At 41.8% G+C, this 24,245-nt stretch overlaps 1 protein-coding gene across 15 annotated transcripts in view; it reads right to left on the reverse strand.

Moving 5' to 3' along the window:
- ADGRL3 (adhesion G protein-coupled receptor L3) overlaps positions 1-24,245 on the reverse strand; it is a 1,180,558-nt gene that overhangs the window by 438,777 nt on the left and 717,536 nt on the right. For all 15 annotated transcript variants that reach the window (XR_012754627.1, XM_075352554.1, XM_075352542.1 and 12 more), the window contains 4 exons: positions 22,709-22,747; positions 18,930-19,113; positions 14,742-14,864; positions 428-636 (listed from right to left, as the gene is read on the reverse strand). Coding sequence is in view for 14 of the 15 variants with exons in the window: in XM_075352554.1 (XP_075208669.1) it covers positions 428-636; positions 14,742-14,864; positions 18,930-19,113; positions 22,709-22,747 (555 nt within the window). In the remaining variant the exon portion in view is untranslated. The remainder of the gene's footprint in view (positions 1-427; positions 637-14,741; positions 14,865-18,929; positions 19,114-22,708; positions 22,748-24,245) is intronic.

Below are 24,245 nucleotides of genomic sequence, written 5' to 3' on the forward strand. Positions count from 1 at the left end.
CATTGTCGATGGAGGCAGGTAAGGAGATGTTTGTCGCTCCTGCGGTGTCACATAGCGATGTGTGCTGCCGCAGGAACGACAAACAACATTGCTAATAAGCAGAAGATGATTTTTTATTTCAGGACGACCTCACAGCGGCAAACAATTTTTTGCCTCTTTTGCGATCGTTTAAGATCGCTCTTAAGTGTCACACGCTGCGATCTCGTTAATGACGCCGGATGTGCGTCACAAACACCGTGACCCTGGCGATAATTCATTAACGATATCGTAGCATGTAAAGCCCCCTTTAGTCCGTATAGCTATAGTTTAAATCGTGCTAGTCATTTTATAGCGTTGGTGAGATATTATTTTACTAATGACTTAAATCTAGATAATCCTGTTCATTTCACATTTACATTATTTTATCAGGAAAAACAAAACCACTCACCCTTATGTGTTTAACTGTAAACATCACTGGCTCAGTTAAATATAACTTGCTAGTTGATTCTTTATATACTGCAGCAGTAATGATAGGAGAATTGACAACAACTGTGTGATTTGTGGTCAAAGCTTCAATTCCCAATTTCATGCTGGCATTCTCTGTAGACAGGTAGCGCCCCAGGTTATTGTACAAGACAAATGCAACTCTTATCTCACCTATAAATGGAAGACGAAAAAGACTATAGTTAAAATGCAGACATTACATTGATACTTAATATTTCAGATGCTTTTCCTATTCTGCCTAATCTAATAAAGGGAAAATTATATTTACAGAATTTTGGTTGAATCCAGTAGATGTAAGTTTGGAAAAGACAAATAATGTATTATTATGTTGTGGATAATACTTCATTACTTTCCTATATTCCTATATTTTCTGTTTTATTTCTTACTGATTTTTTCACTTTATAATTCCGCGGGTATGACATTGAAATGTATTGAAGAATTGGTTTACTCCAGCAGTGCAGCCCACTAACGTGTTTTTTCCAAATGGATCCAATATTTTTCACTCTCTCCCTCTCTCTCTCCCTTTTGTATGTGACTACAAGCCTGCATTCACACTGAAAGACTGCAGAGTTGTGTCTAGAGCCTCAACAACCTTTTCAGCTCTCTCATAGGAGCCTTTCTCAAGCAGGGTTGAGAAAGGCTCCAAGGAAACATCTGAAACATAGCTGGTGTGTGTGAATAAGAGATCCTTAGACCTTTTTTTTAACTTATTTATGTTCTGCCTCATTTTTTAGATTTTTATATATTTCAACAATACAATTGCAATACAAAGGAGGAAAACTATAGGAATTATGGAACTTGCTGGATCGATAGATATGTTAATAATATACTAATAGTGAATTGGAACCAACCTTTTAAAAAAATCATCATAATCTGGTGTGCGCACTTATTCCCCAGATACATTTCTAACTATCACTGCATCCAATACAAAAGTGGGACTTAAAACTGAAGAGGATAGACCTCTATTCTCGAGGTCATAAAGAGGCCTTCATGAGGGAACATCTCACTTGTCCTACTCCCGAGGTTATGGTGAGTGGTGGCATAACGTATGGTAGCCAGATCCTCTAGTCTTCATTCCAGGCACAGCAACAGTTCAGCATTATACAGTGGAACCTTGGTTAACGAGAACAATCCATTCTGGGAGTGTGCTTGTTAACCAAGTTACTCGTCTAGCAAAGCAAAATTTCCCATAGGAAATAATGGAAGCTCAGACAATTCGTTCCACAACTTGTTCAATTTCCCATCCTGGTCCCCTATTGTGCCATTCCAGACACGCACGAACACGCACACATATTATGCTCACCTTACCCTCCATCCATCGCCGGCCTCCTGGTTCTTGTAGTTTGCTGGTACAGGATGTGTATCGGGTAACCATCGTGACGATAGAGGAACTTCCGCTTTCAGCAGCAGGCGTCATACACATGAGCCACTTGCCTCTGATTAGTCAGCGCGCTGCCTTTGAGAAGCGGCTGCCAGCGGAATTTCCTCCATCGTCGCGATAGTTACCCGATACACATCCTGTACCAGTGAACTACAAGAACCAGGAGGGCGGCGATGGAACGGAAGGTAAGGTGTGCATAATATGTGTGTGCGTGTGTGTGTGTGTATGGACTGGAAGAGCGGGTCAGAGCATGGTGAAAAGAACGGAACCGGAAGTGTGTGCGGTGAGGATTTGCTCGTACAGCAAACCTTGCTCGTAAAGTGAGTTACATATTTACAGCAAGCTTTGCTCATATAGCGAAATACTCGCAAACCGAGTTACTTGTAAACCGAGGTTCCACTGTATTGATTTAGTCATGGAAACAGTGGTACAGCCATTTTCATGTCTTAGTAGCCATTTTTAATCATAACAAACCCAGGTCCCATGTTTCTCATGCTACTGTGAGCAGCCTTTGTGGCCAAAACATGCTACCTTGGTCTGCACCATCTCCAGACTTATTTTCAATTGAGCACACCTGGGTCTTCAATAGACTGGTTAATAATTTGTAAATGAAGAAAAAATGAAAACAAAATTTTCTAAATATCTCGATTCAGAATCAAGTATGAGCACCACAGACAGAAATCCCCCCAATTAAACACCTTGGCTGCTATCAGTAAGGTTATTAATTGTTTAAGGAACATTTTTCCACACTGAGTGCCAATCTGTATGAAAATCATCGAGATTAGCTCTTGCCAGCTCACTTTGAAGATGCCAACCACTGATGTCCTAGGTGTGTTCGATGGAAGACAAGTCCAAAGAAACTGCAGGCCATGGCAGCATGTTTAGGTCACACTTACTTAGTACAAGTAACTTGATTTGTGTCCATCGATCCTGTGATTTACAGAAATCCATGTATTTTCCTTCTTGATGTTGCATTTTTAATGTTGAGAAGCGTACATCAGTTTTAAAGCCAGCATACAAGACACAAACCATCAAATCCAGACAAAGAAATCAAACCAAAAATGTCTATAAGTTTAGTGATGTGTAATAGTTAGAGATGGGTGAACGTGCTCACCACTGCTTGTTACTCGATCGAGCATCAGGTTGCGCCGATGCGACTCAAGTACCGAGCATAATGCATGCAAGTCAATGGGAAACTCAAGTATTTTCAAACTTAGATGCTCGAGGCTTGATGGAGTGATGAGCTGTGGCGAGCACGTTCACCTATCACTAGTAAAAACTGAAAAATGACAGAGGGAAAATGTATTGAACACTTCCTGAAATTTATTGAATACTGCATACAAAAAGCTTTGTTGGTGATGACAGCTTCAAAACTCCTCCTGTATGGAGAAACAAGTCACTTACATTGTTCAAGAGTGATTTTGCTCTATTCTTCCACATAAACACTCTTCTTGCAGTGCCAAACAGCGCCACACACAGATTGGACAAATTTATAACAGCTATTATACAGTACTCCAAATATGATTAAATACTGCCCTTGTCTGATAAAGACTTTTCATGCAGATAACCTGAAGCAGAACTTTGACTTATTGAGATTCATGGAACCAATGCTGCCACATTCTATACCAAAAATGGCTTACATAATTATAATTTGTGTCACATAGCTGTCAGAGATACATATATCCACCACTACATGTATCTTGGTAGCTCAACACACTTTACTTACCATAGATACAGCATTATTTGGTTTACATGACTAATACCTTCTGCCTTTACCTCCAAGGTCCAAGACAAAACTGTCACTACACATAATGATTTTCACTAAGATCACCATGGTTCCTTGATGAATCATGCTTTTGCATATATACACTATTTACCTAAGTATTCTACCCTGTTTTTCAATAATAAGACCTCCCCCCAAAATAAGCCCTAGCAGGAATTTTCAGCATTTTTGGTATAAGGCTTAAATATAAGCCCTACCCCACAAAAAAAGAACTAGTCGTGGTTTAATAATGAAGTGTCCATGCAGTTAAAACAGTTAAAGAATACTGCAATTGGTATCACCAGATGTGGTAAGTGTGTGTTTGATCTGATGTGTGATTGTGTCTGCGAGTGTGTGTATGAGTGTGTGTTAGTGTGTGTGATCTGATGTGTGATTGTGTCTGCGAGTGTGTGTATGAGTGTGTGTTAGTGTGTGTGTGTGATCTGATGTATATGAGTGTGTCGGCCAGAAGTAAGGGAGGACCGCGTGGAGCATTTATGCTGAGAGCGCCGGCCAAAGATCTCAGGAGGACCAAGAAGCCACGCAGACATCTGGGGTCTGGTAAGTATAATTCTCCTGTGAAAAGGGGTCTGCTTTTTTGGAAGTAAACTTATCCCTAACCATGTTATGCCCAAAATAAGACCTACCCAAAAATAAGCCCCAAGTATAAGACAGTGTCTTATTTTTGGAAGAACATGGTATGTACCTGCTCTGTATTCAGTTACATAAGCCTTTAATACAAATCACTCTATTTTGTGATACCTATTGCTCTTGCTTGCCATCCACTAAATAAAGTCATGTGTGCCATAAGCGAGAGTCTTGGAGGAAATTATAATATAGCAGGTGGATTCTAAATTTTTTATATATATATATATATATATATATATATACAGTCAAGGTCAAAACTGTTGGCACCCTAGAAATGGTTCCATGTCACACATGGCTGAGAGTTCTTATTCATTCTGCAGAGCTTGCATGCTCCATTATGGTTTCAAGCTTTAGTCATTCTCACTTATTCGTCACTTAATTTCTTTTTTGATCACAAACTGTAGGTTTTGGGGTGGTGTATGGGTAGAGTGGTGCGGGGTGGTAGTTATGGGAGAGGGATTGACTCTGGACGCCTTGGCACCCTACATGAAATGCATGGTCTTGCTGGGTGTGTGGACTTGTGACGTAGGGGCTGGGAACCCATGTGGGCTATATACTGCAGCCGGTTAGTCGGCTGGTCAGGACCGGATGATGACTCCTGTGTGTCTCAATGCAACCCAGTCAAGCATTATAGCACAAACTCCATATAATTAATTACCAACAACCTACTATACATGGTAGATATTATACTGCTGCCTAGTACATAGATAGTATATAGGATTAGTGGATATGTGAAAAAACTACCACTGTGCAGATATGGACTATTAAGGGCTAGTCGCAATATTTAACAGAAAAACAAAAGGAGGACAAACGACCAAACGCCCAGATAATAACCGTGACGTCCCCCCTCCTTCTTATTTGGTACCCAGCGTCCCTTCGTGTGGCTCCACAGTGAGTATATATACTGTTTGTTTTGATTATGGTGGGAATCTTACCAGTTATGTTATATGTACACGCAGGGCTATGGCACGGGGTGCTCTAGTGACATCTAGTGGACGCTCCTGATATTTCCATAGTAAAGGTGCCTTATCATTTAGCATGTCTAGCAGCTATATATATATGTGGGTTCTGTGACCTTGTTTGGGGCTTTTAAGTCCTGTATCATTCCTGTTTCACCCTTTACATGTGCACTTTTCTAAAATAAACTCTTTATATAAAAATTATCTGGGCGTTTGGTCGTTTGTCTTCCTTTTGTTTTTCTATTATAGCACAAACTGTGAAGTCACCTTCCCTTACAGCAGTCTCACATCCAGTGTCCAAAAGGGTCCCATCATGAGTAAAACTTTGCAGTCCCTGACATTTATACAGAAACTGTTCGACTATATTCACACGCCAGTTAAGGTTAACCCGGGTTCGTGTTTTCCCGAAAATAAGCCCTAGCAGGATGCAGTACGCTTGAACTATAAACCCTACTGCGGAAATAAGCCCTAATTGTAGATCTTCATACTAATAGTATCCTGAAATAGGGTTTGGACAGCTCTTTCAGGATATGTAAATGTTATTGGTGTACTTTGCCCTGTTGTGTTGCTGTAAGCTCCGAAGTTTATAGCCATGAGCTGGCTAGTTAACGGAGCCACAACGGAGCCATATTTCACACACAGATGTGAGTGAACCCTAATGCTGCAATCCTCAGGCAGTAATACGGCAGTCTGAGTGAATCATTGACGCTGGCAGAAGGATGGGTGGAGAAGGGGGTGAATATTCATTTTTTCATTAAAACAAGTTTCAATCACTGATGCTGGCAGAGGAGTGTGCGGGATTATGAGTGGGTAGAGGGGTGAATATTTATTATTCATTAATGAGAGACCCAATCACTCACGCCAATATAAAATATAAAACATCACCTGAGAATAAGCCTTAAAGCACCTTTTGAAGCCAAGAATAATACAAAACAATGTTTTCTTTTAGGGGAAACACGTTACCTTGACAGTTAAAGGGCCTGGCCAGTAGAGTCTTGTCCTCCAATTCCTATTTTCTGGGGCCACTCCTTTCGAGGATCAGTCTCTCATTCAAGAATAATCGCACTCCATATTTCTGTCAACACTCGAGGTTCACATTCTGCCACATTCCATCTCCTCTCCTTCTCCTTTGCTACCACAAACCACCCACTGTATGCGACTTTCACAACTGACTGACTATATATTTGTCACTTTCACTGACTAGGGCTTCACTGACTCCTCCAAAATGAAGTAATTTTCCCTTTTATTTGACCCCTCCCATGGTGGATTAGTCCCAACACTTAACTGTTACTGTCCCTACAGTCCGACAATTTCCTAAACAAGTGTTATGCAACATGTTACCATATACAATACTTATTATATACTATACCTTATGGCACATTACATAAAAACACATTACAGTAAATTACAATCAGCATGTCACAATATTTACGAAAGACGCAGGACGCTCTTCACATTAAAAGACAATAATGTGATTGGTGTCTTAAGGGGTAGGAAATCGCCATCAATTGTTTGCCACCTTTACATTTGATTTAAATCTTTTACACCGTTTGAAACTTTATTATCTTTATGTATCTATACTCAGCTTGATGAAGAAGGGTCCTTGACCTTGACCTACAATCTTGTTTACATAAATTATATTTATGCAAATAAATATAAATCCAAATCCAAATATAGTTAATTTTCCAGATCCAAAATGGAATAAAGAGGTATTCCTTTTGGATCTGGAAAATAAACTAAAGATGCTTTGAGACAGACCTGCAAGTTATGGAATGCTGTTTTATCTCCTCGCTAATGTTCCAAGTGGTCAAGTTCATTTTAGTCAAAGATAAGCAGCATGTGCGATGAAGAAGTAGATGAAGCATAGACAGAGTCAATGATTATATTACTAGGAGACTGACAATGACATGCAGCAAACCAAAAGAAAGAGACAAGAACGGGCCAGGGGATAAAACCAAGAATAGAACAATAGGTCCCACATGACAAATCTAAGGGACCAAAAGTGGAGAAGAATCCAATAATAAGGGTAAGGTCAATGAAAGGGTCAGCAAAAAGGCAGTATTTAGCTCAAGTACATTGATTTGCAGAAAAGAAGGGGGATAAAGACTGGACCATTTAAAGTAAGCAGCTGTAACTGACATGAACAATGGGCATTAGTTGCAAAAGCAATCAGTTGAGGTTGGAAGTATGAACAGAAGGACAATGGCCAGAGTATGGAGGAGTGTTTGGCTACTTAGCAACATGAGGCAGCTGCCAGCAGGAGACAAGAGAGCAGGCAGGAAGCGGCCCCCTGGAATGGAGACAGGTCAGTAACCCTAAAGGCCCCATACACACACAGACTTTCTAGCGATCCCACCAGCGATCCCAACCTGGCCGGGATCGCTACAAAGTCTCTGGTGAGCTGTCAAACAGGCAAACCTGGCCAACGACGCAACAGCGATCCGGACCTGCAGAACGACCTAGCTAGTCATTGGGGACGTTGTCAGACCTAAAACACACATCCGTGAAAACCGTGAAAACCACCGTGAAAACTGTCGGCAGACAGCAGACAGAGTAGCGGGATGAGAATGAAGTCGGGTGAACTTCACCCGACTTCATTGTCATGCCGCGGCTCTGTTTGTGTGGCGTGTACTGATTAGCGGTCACCTGTGAAGGATTCACCGGTGACCGCTAATCCCCCGAGTGACTGAAGTGTCCCCACCTCTCTCATACTCACCGATCCCCAATCACCGACGCTGCACGGTGTTCACACTGCTCCGGCGGCTTTTTCTAATTTGAAAAAGCCGGCCGCTCATTAAACAATCTCGTATTCCCTGCTTTCCCCGCCCACCGGCGCCTATGATTGGTTGCAGTGAGACACGCCCCCACGCTGAGTGACAGGTGTCTCACTGCACCCAATCACAGCAGCCGGTGGGCGTGTCACTATGGAGTATAGAAATAAATAAATAATTAAAAAAAAACGGCGTGCGGTTCCCCCCAAATTTAATACCAGCCAGATAAAGCCATACGGCTGAAGGCTGGTATTCTCAGGATGGTGAGCTCCACATTATGGGGAGCCCCCCAGCCTAACAATATCAGTCAGCAGCTGCCCAGAATTGCCGCATACATTAGATGCGACTGTTCTGGGACAGTACCTGGCTCTTCCCGATTTGCCCTGGTGCGTTGGCAAATCGGGGTAATAAGGAGTTATTGGCAGCCCATAGCTGCCAATAAGTCCTAGATTAATCATGTCAGGCATCTCCCCGAGATTCCTTTCATGATTAATCTGTAAATTACAGTAAATAAATACACACAACTGAAAAATCCTTTATTAGAAATAAAAAACACAAACACATTCCCTGGTTCACCACTTTAATCAGCCCCAAAAAGCCCTCCATGTCCGGCGTAATCCAGGATGGTCCAGCGTCGCTTCCAGCTGTGCTGCATGGAGGTGACCGGAGCAGCAGAAGAAATCGCGGCTCCTGTCACCTCCACACAGCAAATGAAGAGAGCCGCGTGATCGGCTGAGCTGTCACTGAGGTTACCTGGATCTAGCGGTGGATGCAGCGGTGGCCGCAAGTAACCTCAGTGACAGCTCAGCTGATCGCGATACTAACCTCAGTTTCTGCGTGGAGCTGACCGGAGCGGCGGTGAGTAGCGCGATCAGCTGAGCTGTCACTGAGGTTACCTGCGGCCACCGCTGCATCCACCGCTGGATCCAGGTGCGTGCGTGTTTGGAAATGGACCAAACACGCACGTTTTAAACGGATGTGTGTTGCAGGTAAAGCAGCTTTTTGAAAGGGAAGTTGCTAACGAAGTCGCTGTAAAGTCCCCTTTACACACTGAGACTTTGCTGCACAGCGGGAAACAAAGGACCAAGGAATGGTCCTGAACAATTTGTAGTGATCAGCAACTTCACAGCAGGGGCCAGGTCGCTGATGTGTTTCACACACTGCAATGTCGCTGGGGAGGTCGCTGTAACGTCACAAAAACGGTGACGTTACAGCGATGTCGTTTGCGATGTTGCAGTGTGTAAAGCCACCTTAACATACATCAAAAAGTGTACATTTGGCACACAATGTTATGGGTTTAACTGACAAAAAATATTGACTGTAAGGAATAAAGAGTTTGTACTGTCATAGGTTAGGCCACAATCCAAAGCAACTTTTATGTGGGCGATATATCCTATATATTTTTCTTTTTACCTAAAATGGGATTAAATCTTAAAGTGCAGTTAAAACGTTATTGCTAGAATTCCAAGCCTAAGGGGTTTTTCCCATGAGCAAAGTTAATTTTGAAGTTCATTTTAATCAATAGATCTTGGAATAATGATAATTTTCACAGTTAGATATGCATAACCCCTCACCACCGAGTGCGATTTCAGCTGTTTTATAATTTTACAATTCTGATGTCACTTTAGGAGGTAATAATTCTGAAACGCTTCAACAGTTCCCAGTGATTCTGAGACTGTTTTTTCCTGACATATTGTACTTCGTGCTAGTGGTAAATTTTGGTTGATATAATTTGTGTATATTTAGTAAAAAAATAAAAAATTTCATAAAAAATTGAAAATTTCACAATTTTCGAACTTTGAATCTTTATGCCCTTAAACCAGAAAGTTGCACACAAAATAGTTAATAAATAACATTTCCCAGCTTGTCTACCTTTTACAACAGCACCATTTTTGAAACATTTTGGTTATGATGAAGTTAGAAGGGTTAAACGTTGATCAACAATTTCTTATTTTTCAAACCAAACTTACAAAACCAGTTTTTCTTAGGGACCATATCACTTTTGGAGTGACTTGAGGGATCTAAAAAACTGCACCCGTCACACTGCTCAAAACTATATCCAAGAAGTTTATTAACCCTTATTAACCCTTTAGGTGCCTCACAGGATCTAAAGTAGTGTGGAAGGAAATTTTACTTTTTCCAACCCAAAAAATTGCTTTAGTTACATAGGATGAAAAAAGGCCTAGGTCCATTTAGTTGAACCTTTCTCCACCAATTATACATTTGGTCACTAAGTCATTTATAACCAACAATGTTGTGTGTACTGAGGAAATCATCCAGCCCTTTTTTAAAAGCTGTTATAGTATCTGCCATTACTACCTCTTGTGGTAGGGCATTCCACAGTCTGACTGCTCTAACTGTAAAGAACCCTTTCCTATTTAGCTGCCGGAATCGCTTTTCTTCCACTCGCAGTGAGTGCCCCCTGGTCCTTGTCTTTGGAAGAAATAAGTCATGTGCCAGTCCTTTATATTGACCACACATGTATTTTACATATAAATGAGATCTCCTCTGAGATGTCTTTATGTAAGCTAAACAAATGCAAATTTTCCAACCTCTCTTCATATCGGAGGCCTTCCATTCCTTGTAGTAGTCTAGTTGCACCTTTTAACTGACTCTAAATTCTGAATATCATTTTTAAAATGTGGAGCCCAAAACTGGATCCCATATTCCAGATGTGGCCTTACAAGAGACTTATAGAGGGGTAACAATACGTTGGGATCACGGGATCTAATCTCTCTTTTTATACACCCTAGAATCTTGTTTGCTTTTGCAGCTACTGCTTGACATTGAGTGCTGCTGCTCAGCTTATTTGTAATGAGAATACCCAAGTCCTTCTCCTGTTCTGTAGTCCCGAGTTTACTTCCATTTAATGTATATGCAGCTATAGGATTACTCCATCCTAGGTGCATTACTCTACTTTTATCAACATTAAATCTAATTTGTCATTTTTTTTATTTTCAAAAGGGTAACAAGAGAAAATGCACCATACAATTTGTTGTGCAATTTCTCCTGAGTACTGGGATACCCCATATGTGGTGGAAAACTATCCTTTGGGTGCCCGACAGCGCTGAGAAGGGAAGAAGCAACATTTGACTTTTGGAGAGCAAAACTGACTGGAATAGATAGTGGATGCGCTCTCGCATTTGCAGAGCCCCTGATGTGCATAAGCAGTGTAAACCCCAAACAAGTGCCCCCATTTGGCAATTAGACCCCTCAAGGAATTTATCTAGATGTGCGGTGAGCACCTTGAACCCACAGGTGATTCACAAAATTTTATAACGTTGAACCATGAGAATGAAAAAAATAAATTTTCCCACAAAAATGTAGCTTTAGCTCCAAATTATTCAAGGGTAACCAGAGAAAATGGACCACAAAATTTATTGTGCAATTTGTCCTGAGTATAGAGAAGCTCCATATGTTGTTGAAAACTACTTCTGAAGGACAGTACAAAGTGAAGAAGGCTCTTGACGTGCCAGGACAGCAGAGCCCTCTATGAGTCATGCTATTTTACAAACTACACCCATTAATGAATTCATCTAGGGGTGCAGGGAGCAAATTAACACCACTGGTGCTTCACAGAATTTTATACCATTGGACAGTGATGAAAAAATAATTATATGTTTTTCACTAAAATGTTGTTTTAGAGTCAAGTTTTTAATTTTGAAAAGAGCTAATAGGAAAAAATGGACCACACAGTTTGTTGTGCAATTATTTCTGAGTACACCAGTACTTTTCAGACACAGTCCAAAACTTAGAAGGGAATGTGCGCCCTATTATAGATATATATATATATAGATTTTGCTGTTGTGCTTTGAGGGTGCCATGTCACATTGGTAGAGCCCATGAGGTACCAGGACAACAAAACCCTCCCACGTTACCCCATTTTACATAATACACCTTACAATTAAATGTATCTAGTGGTGCAGGGAGTATGTTTACATCACAGGTGCTTCATGGGAATTTATACCATTGGGCAGTAAAGAAAACATAATTACACTTTTACTACTAAAATTTTGTTTTAGCCCCATATTTTACATTTTCACAAAAGGGAATAGTTCAGGACACAGTGATACCAAATATGTGTACTTTTTTGTTTATTTTTGTTCCTACATAAAATATATTCACAGTATTTATTGGTACTATCAATTTTTGCTCTTTATTTTGTGTTTTTTAAAATAATTTTCTTTTTTTTTTACTCTTTTTATTTGTTCCCGCTATGGGACTAATTTTTATTAGTCTAATCGCTGCTATAATGCATTGTCATGCACAAACATGATGCATTACATCTGTCAGTGTGACACTGACAGATTGCCTGTTAGACTCTGCTTCTGGCTGTGTCTTACAGGCCACCATACGTGGCAGACGCAAAGGTAATCATTTGACCTTCGGCTGCCATGACAACCCCCTCCTCCACCAAGATCATGTTGCAGGGGTGCCAAAGTGGATAGAGAAAGAGTCTACTCCCTCTCACAAACGTCTAAATATCGCAATCGCTATTGAAGATAGCACAAGGATGACATCATCAGATAAAATTATATATATCTGCCCCTGCTATGTACTGTGTAATGGCCATGTGTGACTGCACAGGGACATTTTCTGATCATACCACATCTCCTGTGCTGAGATAATCTTATATATGTGCTCCTGCTATGTACTGTGTAATGGCCGTGTCTGACTGTACAGGGACATGGTCTGATCATACCACATCTCCTGTGCTGAGATAATCTTATATATGTGCCCCTGCTATGTACTGTGTAATGTCCGTGTCTGACCGTACAGTGACATGGTCTGATCATACCACATCTCCTGTGCAGAGGAAGATCCAAACGATTATCCAAACATTACAGCACAGGATTATAGATGATTCTTTTTGTGAGGTAAAGCAAATATCTGACTGTTTTTAAAAAAATGTTTTACCTCACAGAAAAAAATAATTTACTATTCAGTGTTGTAATGACATTACAATCTTTTGCATTCTCCCCTGCCCAGGGAGATGTGGCATGGTCAGACCATGCTCCTGTACAGACAGATTCTACCATTTCTTCAAACCCCTTCACTTTTCATTTTTGTTTATTTTTTCCCCTTCTTCCAAGAGTAATAACTTTTTTATTTTTCCGTCAATCTTGCCTTATGAGGCCTTGTTTTTTGTGGGACAAGTTGTACTTTTCAATGAAATCATTAGTTTTACAATATAGTGTACTGGAAAATGGGAAAAAAATCCAAGTGCGATGAAATTGCAAAAAAAGTGAAATTGTGCAATTGTTTTGGGGGTCTTTTGATTACCACGTTCACTATACGGTAAAACTGACATGTTAGTATGATGTCTCACATCCGTACGAGTTTGTAGATACCAAACATTTTATCTAAGGGGTGAAAAAAAATTCAGAAGTTTGTTCATAAAAAGAATTGCACTGTTGTTGAAATTTTCCGGGACCTGTAGCGTTCTCATTTTCCGGGATATGGGGCTCAGTGATAGCTGACATTTTTAATTATACTACTTTTGTGTAGAAGCAACATTTTTATCGCCTGTTATTGCATTTTAATGCAATGTTGCGGAAACCAAAAAAAATATAATTTTGGTGTATGGAATTTTTTTCTCACTAGACCGTGTACTGATCTGATTATTTGATTTTATATTTTGATAGATCGGGCATTTCTGAATGCAGTGATAACAAATATGTATATTTTTACATTGGTTTTGTTTTATTTTCAATGGGGTGAAAGGGGAGTGATTTGAACTTTTATTGTTTTTTTATTTTTTTTACTTTTTTTACCTATTTTTATTGATTTTACTAGTCCTCCTAGGGGACTTTATGACTGCACACTACGAACGCTTCTACTGATCAGAGTAATGCTGCAGCTTTGCTCTGATCAGTAAAAATGCACTGTTCCTGTGTGTGCCGGCGCTCTCACAGGAAGTGAGTCATGGTAACGTCAGGGGTCACCAGCTGACGCTGCGCTTCCATGGCAACACCATGGCACCCTGTGATTACGTCACTGGGTGGCCGATGGAGGAGGGAAATGGCAATATCCCCGCCGCGGCCATTTACATTGCGAGGTCAGATTTTGACAGCGCGATGGAAGTGTTTATCAGGGGCAGGTGGATCTCTTATCCACCCGTGCCTGTTAGTCGCACATGTCTGCTAATCGGATCAGCAGACATGTGCGGGGATTACCACAGGCTAGCCACTGGAGCCTTTGGTAACTGGGGGGACACGACCTAACACCTAGATATACGTCTAAAGTGATGAAGGGGTTAAACACATCCAATAGTGGAACTTGTTATTATTCTAAGATCTATTCATTAAAATTACATTTATTTGTAGGAAAAACCCTTTAAATCCCCACCATACACAGTACATAATGATCAGTTGAACAATGGATTAGCCAGCAGCTATCTTGGCCGCTTCTCCCATACACGGGAGTGATGTTATGTACTTTATGAAAGAGCCACTGCCAGACATCCCCAATGGTTGCTTATTTCAGGGAGACTAGAAGGATCAGCAGCCCAAAAACTGACACACCGATTCTTTAACTTTCGAACTCCGAGCGCTGGCTGAACTCATTGATAATGTGTATGGGGGCATCAGATCCTGTTTAATGTGTAGGAGTTTTGCATAGATTAAGCTGTCGGTGTAAATACAGTATTTCGGTGTGGTTTCTCACATATAATTATGGTTCCTGATATACATCATCATGATTAAAAAACAAAAATGAATTGCTGAATTTTTACTTACCATTGCGTCCATTTTGTCTCAGTGTATTCGAAGAAAGTTGAATGGAGCTACCATATCCAATATTCTGCGGGAAATGAAGATCTTCCAAATTCACATCTGTGCTTAATCTTGCAACTTCAAGCTCTAGTTACAAAATTGAATAAAAGTAAAATCAGGAAGAATTTTACCATAATTGTAAATTTTAATATTGTCAAGAAAACAGCATTCACAGGCATGCTTCAACAATTCATTTTCTTGTAGGAGCTTGTTTTAACCTCGTTGAATAAATGATCTGTGTTCTCTCCTTCATTGCAATATTTAGTTGATAGGGCAGGATAACATGGTTTCCTAAATAGATAGCAATAATGGAAGACATGCTGTCTAAGCAGCATCATCAAAGGGTATGATAATTGCGCCGCACCCACTAGTCAGGTTCTAGCCAGCAAGATGTGGAATGTGCACACTGTCATAATTTCTCTGTATTCCCCGCCCAAGTTCATGACTTTCACACTTATAGTCAAATGCCAACTAGACCTCTCCACTATTAAGATAAACCAAGCAAGACTAATCAGCTTGAGACCGCAAGAACACAAATCACATAAATGCGGTCATGTGCTCGCAGATCCACAAGAAGAATATAGGGGAATCGTGCACCTGACACACTGTAATGATTCAACAGGCTGTAGTTAAATAGAATAATTGTAAACTGTTCATTTAAGACAACCATTTTAATATTATATGAATCTGAAATATAGTGCAACACAGTGTGGATAATGTGCACATAACATTAAATGAGTCATTTCATTTGTACATACAGTAGATCTTTACATTAGACTTATTATTTAATTTCATCATATTTTATGATATAGATGGCAAAAGAGTTCTGATCGCTGCTGTCATCCATTTACATTTCTGACAGTGTTGTTTAAATGGAGCAGTTACCGATGCTCGTGCACACCGACTCCCATCAGCCATGATGGGCCACTATGGCAGCCAGGGCCATGTTGAAGGCAAACTGCACTTCCTAGGAGACCACGATTTTCACTTTATACTGCAATATTGAATTATTGCATTATATAGGATAAAGGACCTGACAACTGCAAATTCAAATCCCCTTAGAGCGTAAAAAAAAAAATCACATCCATTTTCCCACATAAAAAACAGACTTGGTTTTGCCACATGTGTAAAAGTCCAGTCTATGAAAATATAAAACTTATCTCCCCATGCAGAAAAAGCCATTGTGTATATTGCCCACAGAAATAAATAACATAACAAGCCGGGCAAAGGTGATGACAAAGTGTGTAGTAAACAAATTAAAATGACTTTTAATATCTCCATTAAAATATTTAAAACACACACACACACACACACACACACACATACACACACACACACACACACACACACACACACATAATTAGTTGCAATACATTGAAGCAAAAAATCCTGTAGAGGACCTATATCAGACCAATAGTACAATATACCATAACAAGGCAAAAGGACAATTCAGAGGAGAAAAAAGAAGCTGGAGGTAGATGACTAGAGTAATCGATAAACCCTAGCACTCAAATCTCATAGCAACTATAAACACAATAATTGCAATGGTAGTGTTGTCAGTTCTAGGGGGGCCATCCTTCAGCATCACAATACCCCTCAGTGACAACACTCTAACCTTAATTAATGGTGCTTCTGGACCTCCCGACGCGTTTCGTCAATTATTCATCAGGGGAGCAGTGGTCAGTGGAGCAAATGCTTAGCCAAATGAATAACAGGCCTCCGTAAAGTGGGTGCCCGGGCATAACAGAGCTCCGTTATGTTATGTCCGCTCTGTTATGCCTGGACAACCACTTTATAAAGGCCCGTTATTCATTTGGCTACACTGACCACTGCCACCCTGATGAGTAATTAACGAAACGATTATCATTTAGAGGGCTAATAGAGTATATTTATGCACTCTGTTTCATCTCACATAACAACAGAGCGTACAGCCTGTACTGTTCAGCCTCTATCCTCTCTTGTCAGAGTGCAGGACCATGTGCAAGTGATGCAGTCAGTGATCAAGTACCTGGGGCGTTTTGCCCTTTTGCGTTCTTGACTTCTGCCCATCCACACACATAGTAATCCTAGTCACAGGATCAATCTTCTTCAGAACAGTTACATACAGTATGTTCTTTGCTGTGGCCCTGCATTGCACTAGTTTTCCTGTGGTAGTTTTATTTGGCGTGGCATTTCCCTCTTTTGCCATTCCAGCATTGGGGGGGGGGGCACTTTTTTCTCTTCTGCATGCCTCCTGGTGGTTTTTACCCTCTCTCTCCACTTTCCCCTTCATTTTTTCCTGCCTCTCTTCTCTCTTCCTCCCCTGGGATCTGGTTTCAGTTCCCTTTCGGGGGTGAACTGCTTGCTTCAGGTTACTACATAACATGTCCATAGGATGACGGACAGATCTTTAACTTGAACTTTCCAAAATTTTAACTTTTTTTTTGTTTAGTCACTCTTTTATAGAAATACATATACTTTGGGTCATTGTCTTGCTGTATGATCCACGTTCTCTTGAGATTTAGACCATGGATAGATGTTCTCACCTTTTCTTTTAGAATTAACTGGCGTATTTCAAAATTCATTCTTCTATCAATGGCCAGCAATGTTCTTTTTGATGAGCAGAGTATTTCTCCTTACCATCCTGCCATGCACACCATGGTTTTTTACCTTTTCAGACTTATGAGCACCAACAACTCTTCTTTAGAGGTCCTCAGAAATTCCCTTGTCTTGATACACTGATCACACTTTGCTAGATCCCCTGCTCTTTAAATCAAACGGGCTCCAACTCACACATGATCGTCATCCCATTGATTGAGAACATCAGTCTTTAATTTCAGCTTAAAGTTAACTTGTAATTTTAAAGGTGCACATACTTTTACCACTTACAGACATGTGATATTGGATAATTTTCTTAATTTAAAAAATGGCAGTCTAATTTTGTTGACTCATTCATTTCCCTTCACCTACTTTAGGAATTTTTACTAAGTTTTACTTTTTACGCAGAAAAATGGAAAATTCTGACAGGTTCACAAACTTCGAAATACCACCCTATATTAAGGGGACCTGACAAACCAGTCTGGCTGTCAGTATGGGGGCTGCAATGCCCCTCTGGGAATTATTCAAATTGTCCCTCCAGTGAGAAAAGAGACAAACTCTAGCGCCACCTATTGGAAGTAGCAATCCTAAAAGTCAAAAGTGGATTTTTAAACAAGCCTTTTCATAAGACTTAGTATTTAATGCCAGATCAGAATCCCAATTTGCAGACATTTTAGGATTGCTACTTCCAATAGGTGGCGCTAGAGTTTGTCTCCTTCCTCACTGGAGGGACAATTTGAATAATTCCTAGAGGGGCATTGCAGCTATAAATCCCCTCACTGGCAGCCAGACTGATTTGTCAGGTCTCCATAAGGAGAATAGTCTTCCCTGTGGTCCCCACATAGCTTTTCATAAGCCAGATCAGATACCCACACTTTGCACTGACGAGGGGCAATCACCCCGAAACACCGTGCCTGCAAATTGGGATTCTGATCTTGCATTAAATCCTAAGTCTTATGAAAAGGCTTGTTTAAAAAGCCACTTTTGACTTTTAGGATTGCTACTTCCAATAGGTGGCGCTAGAGTTTGTCTCCTTCCTCACTGGAGGGACAATTTGAATAATTCCTAGAGGGGAATTGCAGCTATAAATCCCCTCACTGGCAGCCAGACTGATTTGTCAGGTCTCCATAAGGAGAATAGTCTTCCCTGTGGTCCCCACATAGCTTTTCATAAGCCAGATCAGATACCCACACTTTGCACTGACGAGGGGCAATCACCCCGAAACACCGTGCCTGCAAATTGGGATTCTGATCTGGCATTAAATCCTAAGTCTTATGAAAAGGCTTGTTTAAAAAGCCTCTTTGGACTTTTAGGATTTACTTCCAATAGGTGGCGATAAAGTTTGTCTCCTTCCTCACTGAAGGGACAATTTGAACTCTATATTAAGAAACACGCAACTAAGCTCATGGTGCTTTGTGCTACCGAGGATTGATCCAAGCTGTTCAGGTAATTGGCAAGAAAAATATGGAGAAAGAAAAGGCCTTTATTTATCATCTAAAGTTAATAAATAAGTAAACAGTTTATACTTTGCCAATCCACTACGTGACAAAAAAAGGTAAAAAGAACTTAACTTACGAATATTCTCTGTGTTTTCTCTTACAATGTCGGTTTTTAGGAGATTATCAGCTAAGACAAAGGCTCCTTCTTCTACTGTGTCAAGCAGCATTGTAGCAGCTCGCAATTGTTCCTTTTCTGTTAGGTCTTGCCATGCTTCTTTAGCTTGTGGTTGCAGAAGATTGTTAACAGTCTCAACCATTGCCTATAAAAGAAAACAAATATCAGGATCTGCGGTTTATGTTTTTTGTAAGTATTTTTAAACTCTCATTGCCCTATAGTTATTTGAGACAACACAAAAATCACCTTGCACAACCGAACAAGACTCTATTCTGCCCTGGTGAAGGGCACTAACACTGAAACAGAACTTTATACAGGTGGGTGTCTGAGTGTAATGTGGTGTTCTGCCCCTGACTCATTAGGTGTCATGGTGACTCCAGACACTGTTCACATTGCAGAGTCTGGCAGGCAACCTGATGCTCCTTAGTTGCTAAGCCAGAGTCGGGTATCGACTGTTTAGTGCTCTCTGGTCCTCAGTTTAGCAGGAGTTAATTTCTGCTGGCTGGGGAATTGCTGCTCATGTCACAGGTTGTTGACGTCCTATCACAGATGCCTCTGCTTTATAAAAAATAGTAGAACCTAGATCTAAGGCTCAGCTGTGTCTAGCTGCTGCTGTTACTTGTGGGTCGGCGAGTAATTAGCCGGCTTAGAAGCAGCAGGCAGCAGCGGACGAATACAGCATCGCTGGAGAAGGAGAGTGAAAAGCTTTTTATTGCAAAGATACGTTTTTTTCTGGTACGTGTTTCATGGAACACACCATAGTGTGGTCCGTGGGACATCAGTGATGCCAGAAAAAGACGGACTTGTCTCCGTTCATAAACACGGACACGAGTAAATGTGGCGCCCTGGACAAGCCAGGGGCCACAGAGCACAACATCCACACACCCCACACTCCCGGTCAGGCACACCGAAGTCAGACACAAAACCCTTGTTGCCTTCCTCCAGGGGCTGATGTCCACACCAGTGGGTGGGCTAGGCGGTTGGCCCTGCCCACCGAGGAGTTCACAGTCCTGGAGGCGGGAAAACCAGGCAGATTAGGTTTGGAAGTGGAAGTAGAAGGAGGAAAGTGGTAGAAGAGCAGCCTGAAGTTGGTCTGGGTCTGTGGCCCGGACGGATCAGCAAGGTTGGCAGATGGTGGTGACCGTCTGCAGGAGTGGCCTATCGGAGTCTACCGTAAGGACTGTGGACGGGCGGTGGCCCGGCAGTACCGGACCGGTACACAAAGAGAAGCCAGCACCATCTGGCGGGGGCTTACGGACCCCGGCAAGGCTAGGAGTCGCCGTGAATTTGCCGAATTCATTAGTGAAGGGAACCTCCTGGGTTTCCCAGCAGCCAAGTCCCGACAGAAGGCAACAGTCCAACCAAGAGAGGGAGACACCGCCACCGCCAAGGCAACCATTTCCCAGGGCCAGAGCCTGCGGGCAAAAGGGGCTCCTCCAGCCCATATCCAAGCTGGGGAGCGGGTTACCGGTGGGAACCCATTGGAACCATCTACCGTTCATAGGTGCAGGGAAAGGCAGTCACCATCAACCTGCAGGGAGAAACAACACCGCAGCCGTCTGTGGGACCTGTCCATCCGGCCGTGTGTTTTACCGAGAACTGTGTCCTCATCATTGGCTGAGTGAGTACCACCGTGCCGTGCGGCACAGCGCTGCCCCCACGACCCTGCACCTCACCAGGCGCTGTAACCCACCTGTCATCCATCCCTACCCCATCACCGGGCCCCGGGACAACTAACCCCCTACCCACGGAGGGGAGAACTAACAACAAAGCTGCTCCCTGTCACCGCTCCCGGGATCCCCATCCAGAGCAGCGGTGGTGTCACTAACTTCACCACAACCGTGGGTGGCGTCACGTACAATATCCAAATCCCCACAATCCAATCAAACCCACCCTTTTCACTCATGGGCGAGGAGTGCCGCTCGAGTCCCCGGGATCCGGCCCACCGCTCGAGCCACCACCGGGCAGCAGAAGCCGCAGCAGCAGCGGCCGGACCCGAGCAGTGGGAGAGCGCAGCGTCCCCTCCTCCGCCCGCGACATATATGCCGCCATATGTCTGGCGAGTGGTGACATCATAGAGAAGTGGAGCAGAGCAGTGCTAGACACCAGAGGAAGCAGTGGTAGGTGAGTATATTATTACACTCACACTACATTTCAAGCACATACACGAGGGTCTTCTGATAAGTCTTTGACTTTACCCAGAAAGTAACGAGATAGGATGATCAAACTTTACATTTATTCCACATACTCTCCACTGATGTCAACACACTTTTTACATAGGTATTCGAAGTTCCATATGCCTAGCAAAAGGAAGCATTTTGGTTGTGCCTCAAACCATGCATCCGTAGCAGCCATGGCATCAGAAATAGTGTGAAATTTGGTACCCTTGAGATGTTTCTTCAGGTTTGGAAACAGATGATAGTCTGAGGGAGCTAGTTATGGTGAATAAGGTGGGTGGTCAACCAGCTGGAAGCCTAGCTCTGCCAGTTTTGCCATGGTCGCCTGCGCAGTGTGAACGGAGGCATTGTCTTGCAGAACCAAGATTCCATTGGACAGCTTGCTGCACCTTTTGGTCTTCAGAGCTGCCTTCAATTGGTCCAAAAGTTTAATGTAATACCTTGCATTGATGGTGGAACCCTTTTGAAGGTAGTCCACTAGCAGGACACCCTCCTTATCCCAGAACACAGATGCCATCACCTTATTGGCTGATTTTTGCACCCTGAACTTCATTGAACCAAGAAAACCACTGTGCCTCCACTCTTTTTGTAGACAAAATATATCCAGCTCACCGAGATCCACTCTTTTCACTGCTCCTTCTTTTCAGGGTGACACAAATAAATCCAGGCCTCATCCATAGTGACCAGTCGATCCAGGAAGTTATCAGTCCGGAAACGCTGACAAATGGACTGGGAAGTTTCACTCGCATGCTTCTCTGATCTCTTGTCAAACATTTGGGGACCCACTTTGCAGATAGCTTCCTCATGTCCAAATGTTCATGGATAATGATACAACAACGTTCATGGGAAATCTCCGGAACAACAACCACTCTCGGTCATTCAGGACGTTCCTCATCATTGGTGCTGAAGTGGCCCGTTTTAAATTTGGCAACCCAGTTATTAACTGTGGAATATGAAGGGCATTGATCCCCCAATGTATGCGACATATCACCAAGAATATCTTTCGCAGACTTTCCACTCTTCTGCTCTCAGTTGCTGTGAATATCACATTAGACTCAACCATTTTGTTTTCCCGCGTGTGTAGAACACTGTTGCCATAAGCAACAAACACAAAATTTTGAAAAGATATATTAGACACATAAGGCTTTCATGTGATGTAACATTTGTTACCATAGAAACAAAAAAATCAAAAAGCCTAAGACTTATCAGCAGCCCCTCGTATATGCATTTAGTAAAAAATATATACATGGTAGTGCTTCTTTAAGGTTCATACATGCAGCAAAATTATCATAATATCTCTATGCAGCCGACCGGCTCCTGTGAGTCCGTGCCGGGTGATGCACCGCAAAACTCGCGCGCGATACACGTGAGGCATTCGCAAGTGGGACGCTGGCCTAACTGGCAATTTGGTTTGGACTTCTTCTAGGACTACTTGGATGTTTGGATACATTTAGCTCTTTATCTTTATTTCAACTTGATTACCTATATAAAAGTTTTAAAATAATTCATGTAGCATACATTGACATAACATTTCAAATATCCTGCAAAAAATATGAACTTTACCTGGACATACGCTCTGCATGAACGCTCTCTTTTCTGCAACTGTCAAAAAAATAAAAAGATGTAAAATTGGCTTGACATTTAAAACAATGTGCTTTGAAAACTTTTCTTTTTGTACAGAACCAAATTTGCATCCTACTTTTTCTTATCCATCTTGGTGTTGAGATGAATTTCACATGAAAACAGTTAAGAGTTTAAAAGAAATGTAACCCTTAGGCCGGCCATTTAACTTAGACCGCCATATAAATTAGATAAGGATCGCATCACAGTGCATGCACAGGCCGCGGCTATCCTGACCCGAGCATGACAGCTTTGTGTATTTCTAAGCAGCTGTCTTGCTCGGGTCAGAGGAGCCGCCAGCCAGTCCAACTATTGCGATGTGATCCTCATCTGAGTTCTATGACCATCTGACCCCAGCCTTAGTAGTAGTCATTAAAAATATACTCAAAACAATACCACCCTGTGTATACACAGTTATAGACAGTTCTTTTGGCATAAATGCGCCAAAAGCCATGTTCACACCACATATTAGTATACGTCCAGTGTGTCAGAGCTTACATCATCTACATCTTGCTGCCTGCCTCAATTAGGCACATATAGCCGAAAATGATGCACAAAAGTGCACAAGGTGACCCCAATCTGCGTTAATGGCCCTGTCACCGCATATGCCCTAATCCCAATTTGTGGGGGTTTAAATGTAAGCCTCAATGGAGACACTGAACGTAGGGACAAATGTGATGTGAACATAGCAAATTGACAGTTCTGTGAGACACTGATGCAAAACATAAGCTATTTGGAAGACTTTAAATTTACTTCAATGTTTCCCGGACAGCTAAGACTTAAATGGCCAAGTCTGATTTGAAAACACTAAAATATTGCTGTATATAGTGTAATTAACTAAAAGATTTATTGTTCAATTATCTTGGGAAACTAAAGAAAAAAGTCGTTTTCAAATGTTTTAAAAATAGCATAAAATTATAAATATGGTAGAAGGTCTGAAAACCATGTCATATGAAGAACGGCTAAAAGAACTAGGGATGTTTAGTTTGAAAAAGAGAAGGCTGAGAGGAGACTTAATAGTGGTCTACAAATATCTGAAAACTAATCACAGTGCAGAGGGAACTACCCTATTCTTATTAGCACAAGGAAGTACAAGAAGCAATGGGATGAAATTTAAAGGAAGGAGATTCAGATTAGACATTAGCAAAAACTTTCTGAGGCTCCCTTCACACGTCCATGAAATATGTGCGTGATTTTCACGAACGTGTCAAAGGTGCGTTTTCCCCTCCGTGTGACATGTTTATGGCACTACGTGTGTTCTCCGTGTGTTATCCGTGATAACACACGTAAAACGAGAACTTTCAACTCACCTGTCCCTGGCGTCGCTGTCCATGGTGCTGATCTTCGGTCTCCAGCCCTGCCGACTCCCCGCTGCTGCTGCTTCCACCGCAGTGAAGTGAATAATAAATGAGCATAATGAGCGGCGGTCGGCAGCAAGTGACAGCAGCGGCAGAGACAGGAGGACAGGAGAAGGTGAGTA

This window comes from Anomaloglossus baeobatrachus, chromosome 1 (assembly GCF_048569485.1).
Source record: "Anomaloglossus baeobatrachus isolate aAnoBae1 chromosome 1, aAnoBae1.hap1, whole genome shotgun sequence".
Classification (NCBI taxonomy): domain Eukaryota; kingdom Metazoa; phylum Chordata; class Amphibia; order Anura; family Aromobatidae; genus Anomaloglossus; species Anomaloglossus baeobatrachus.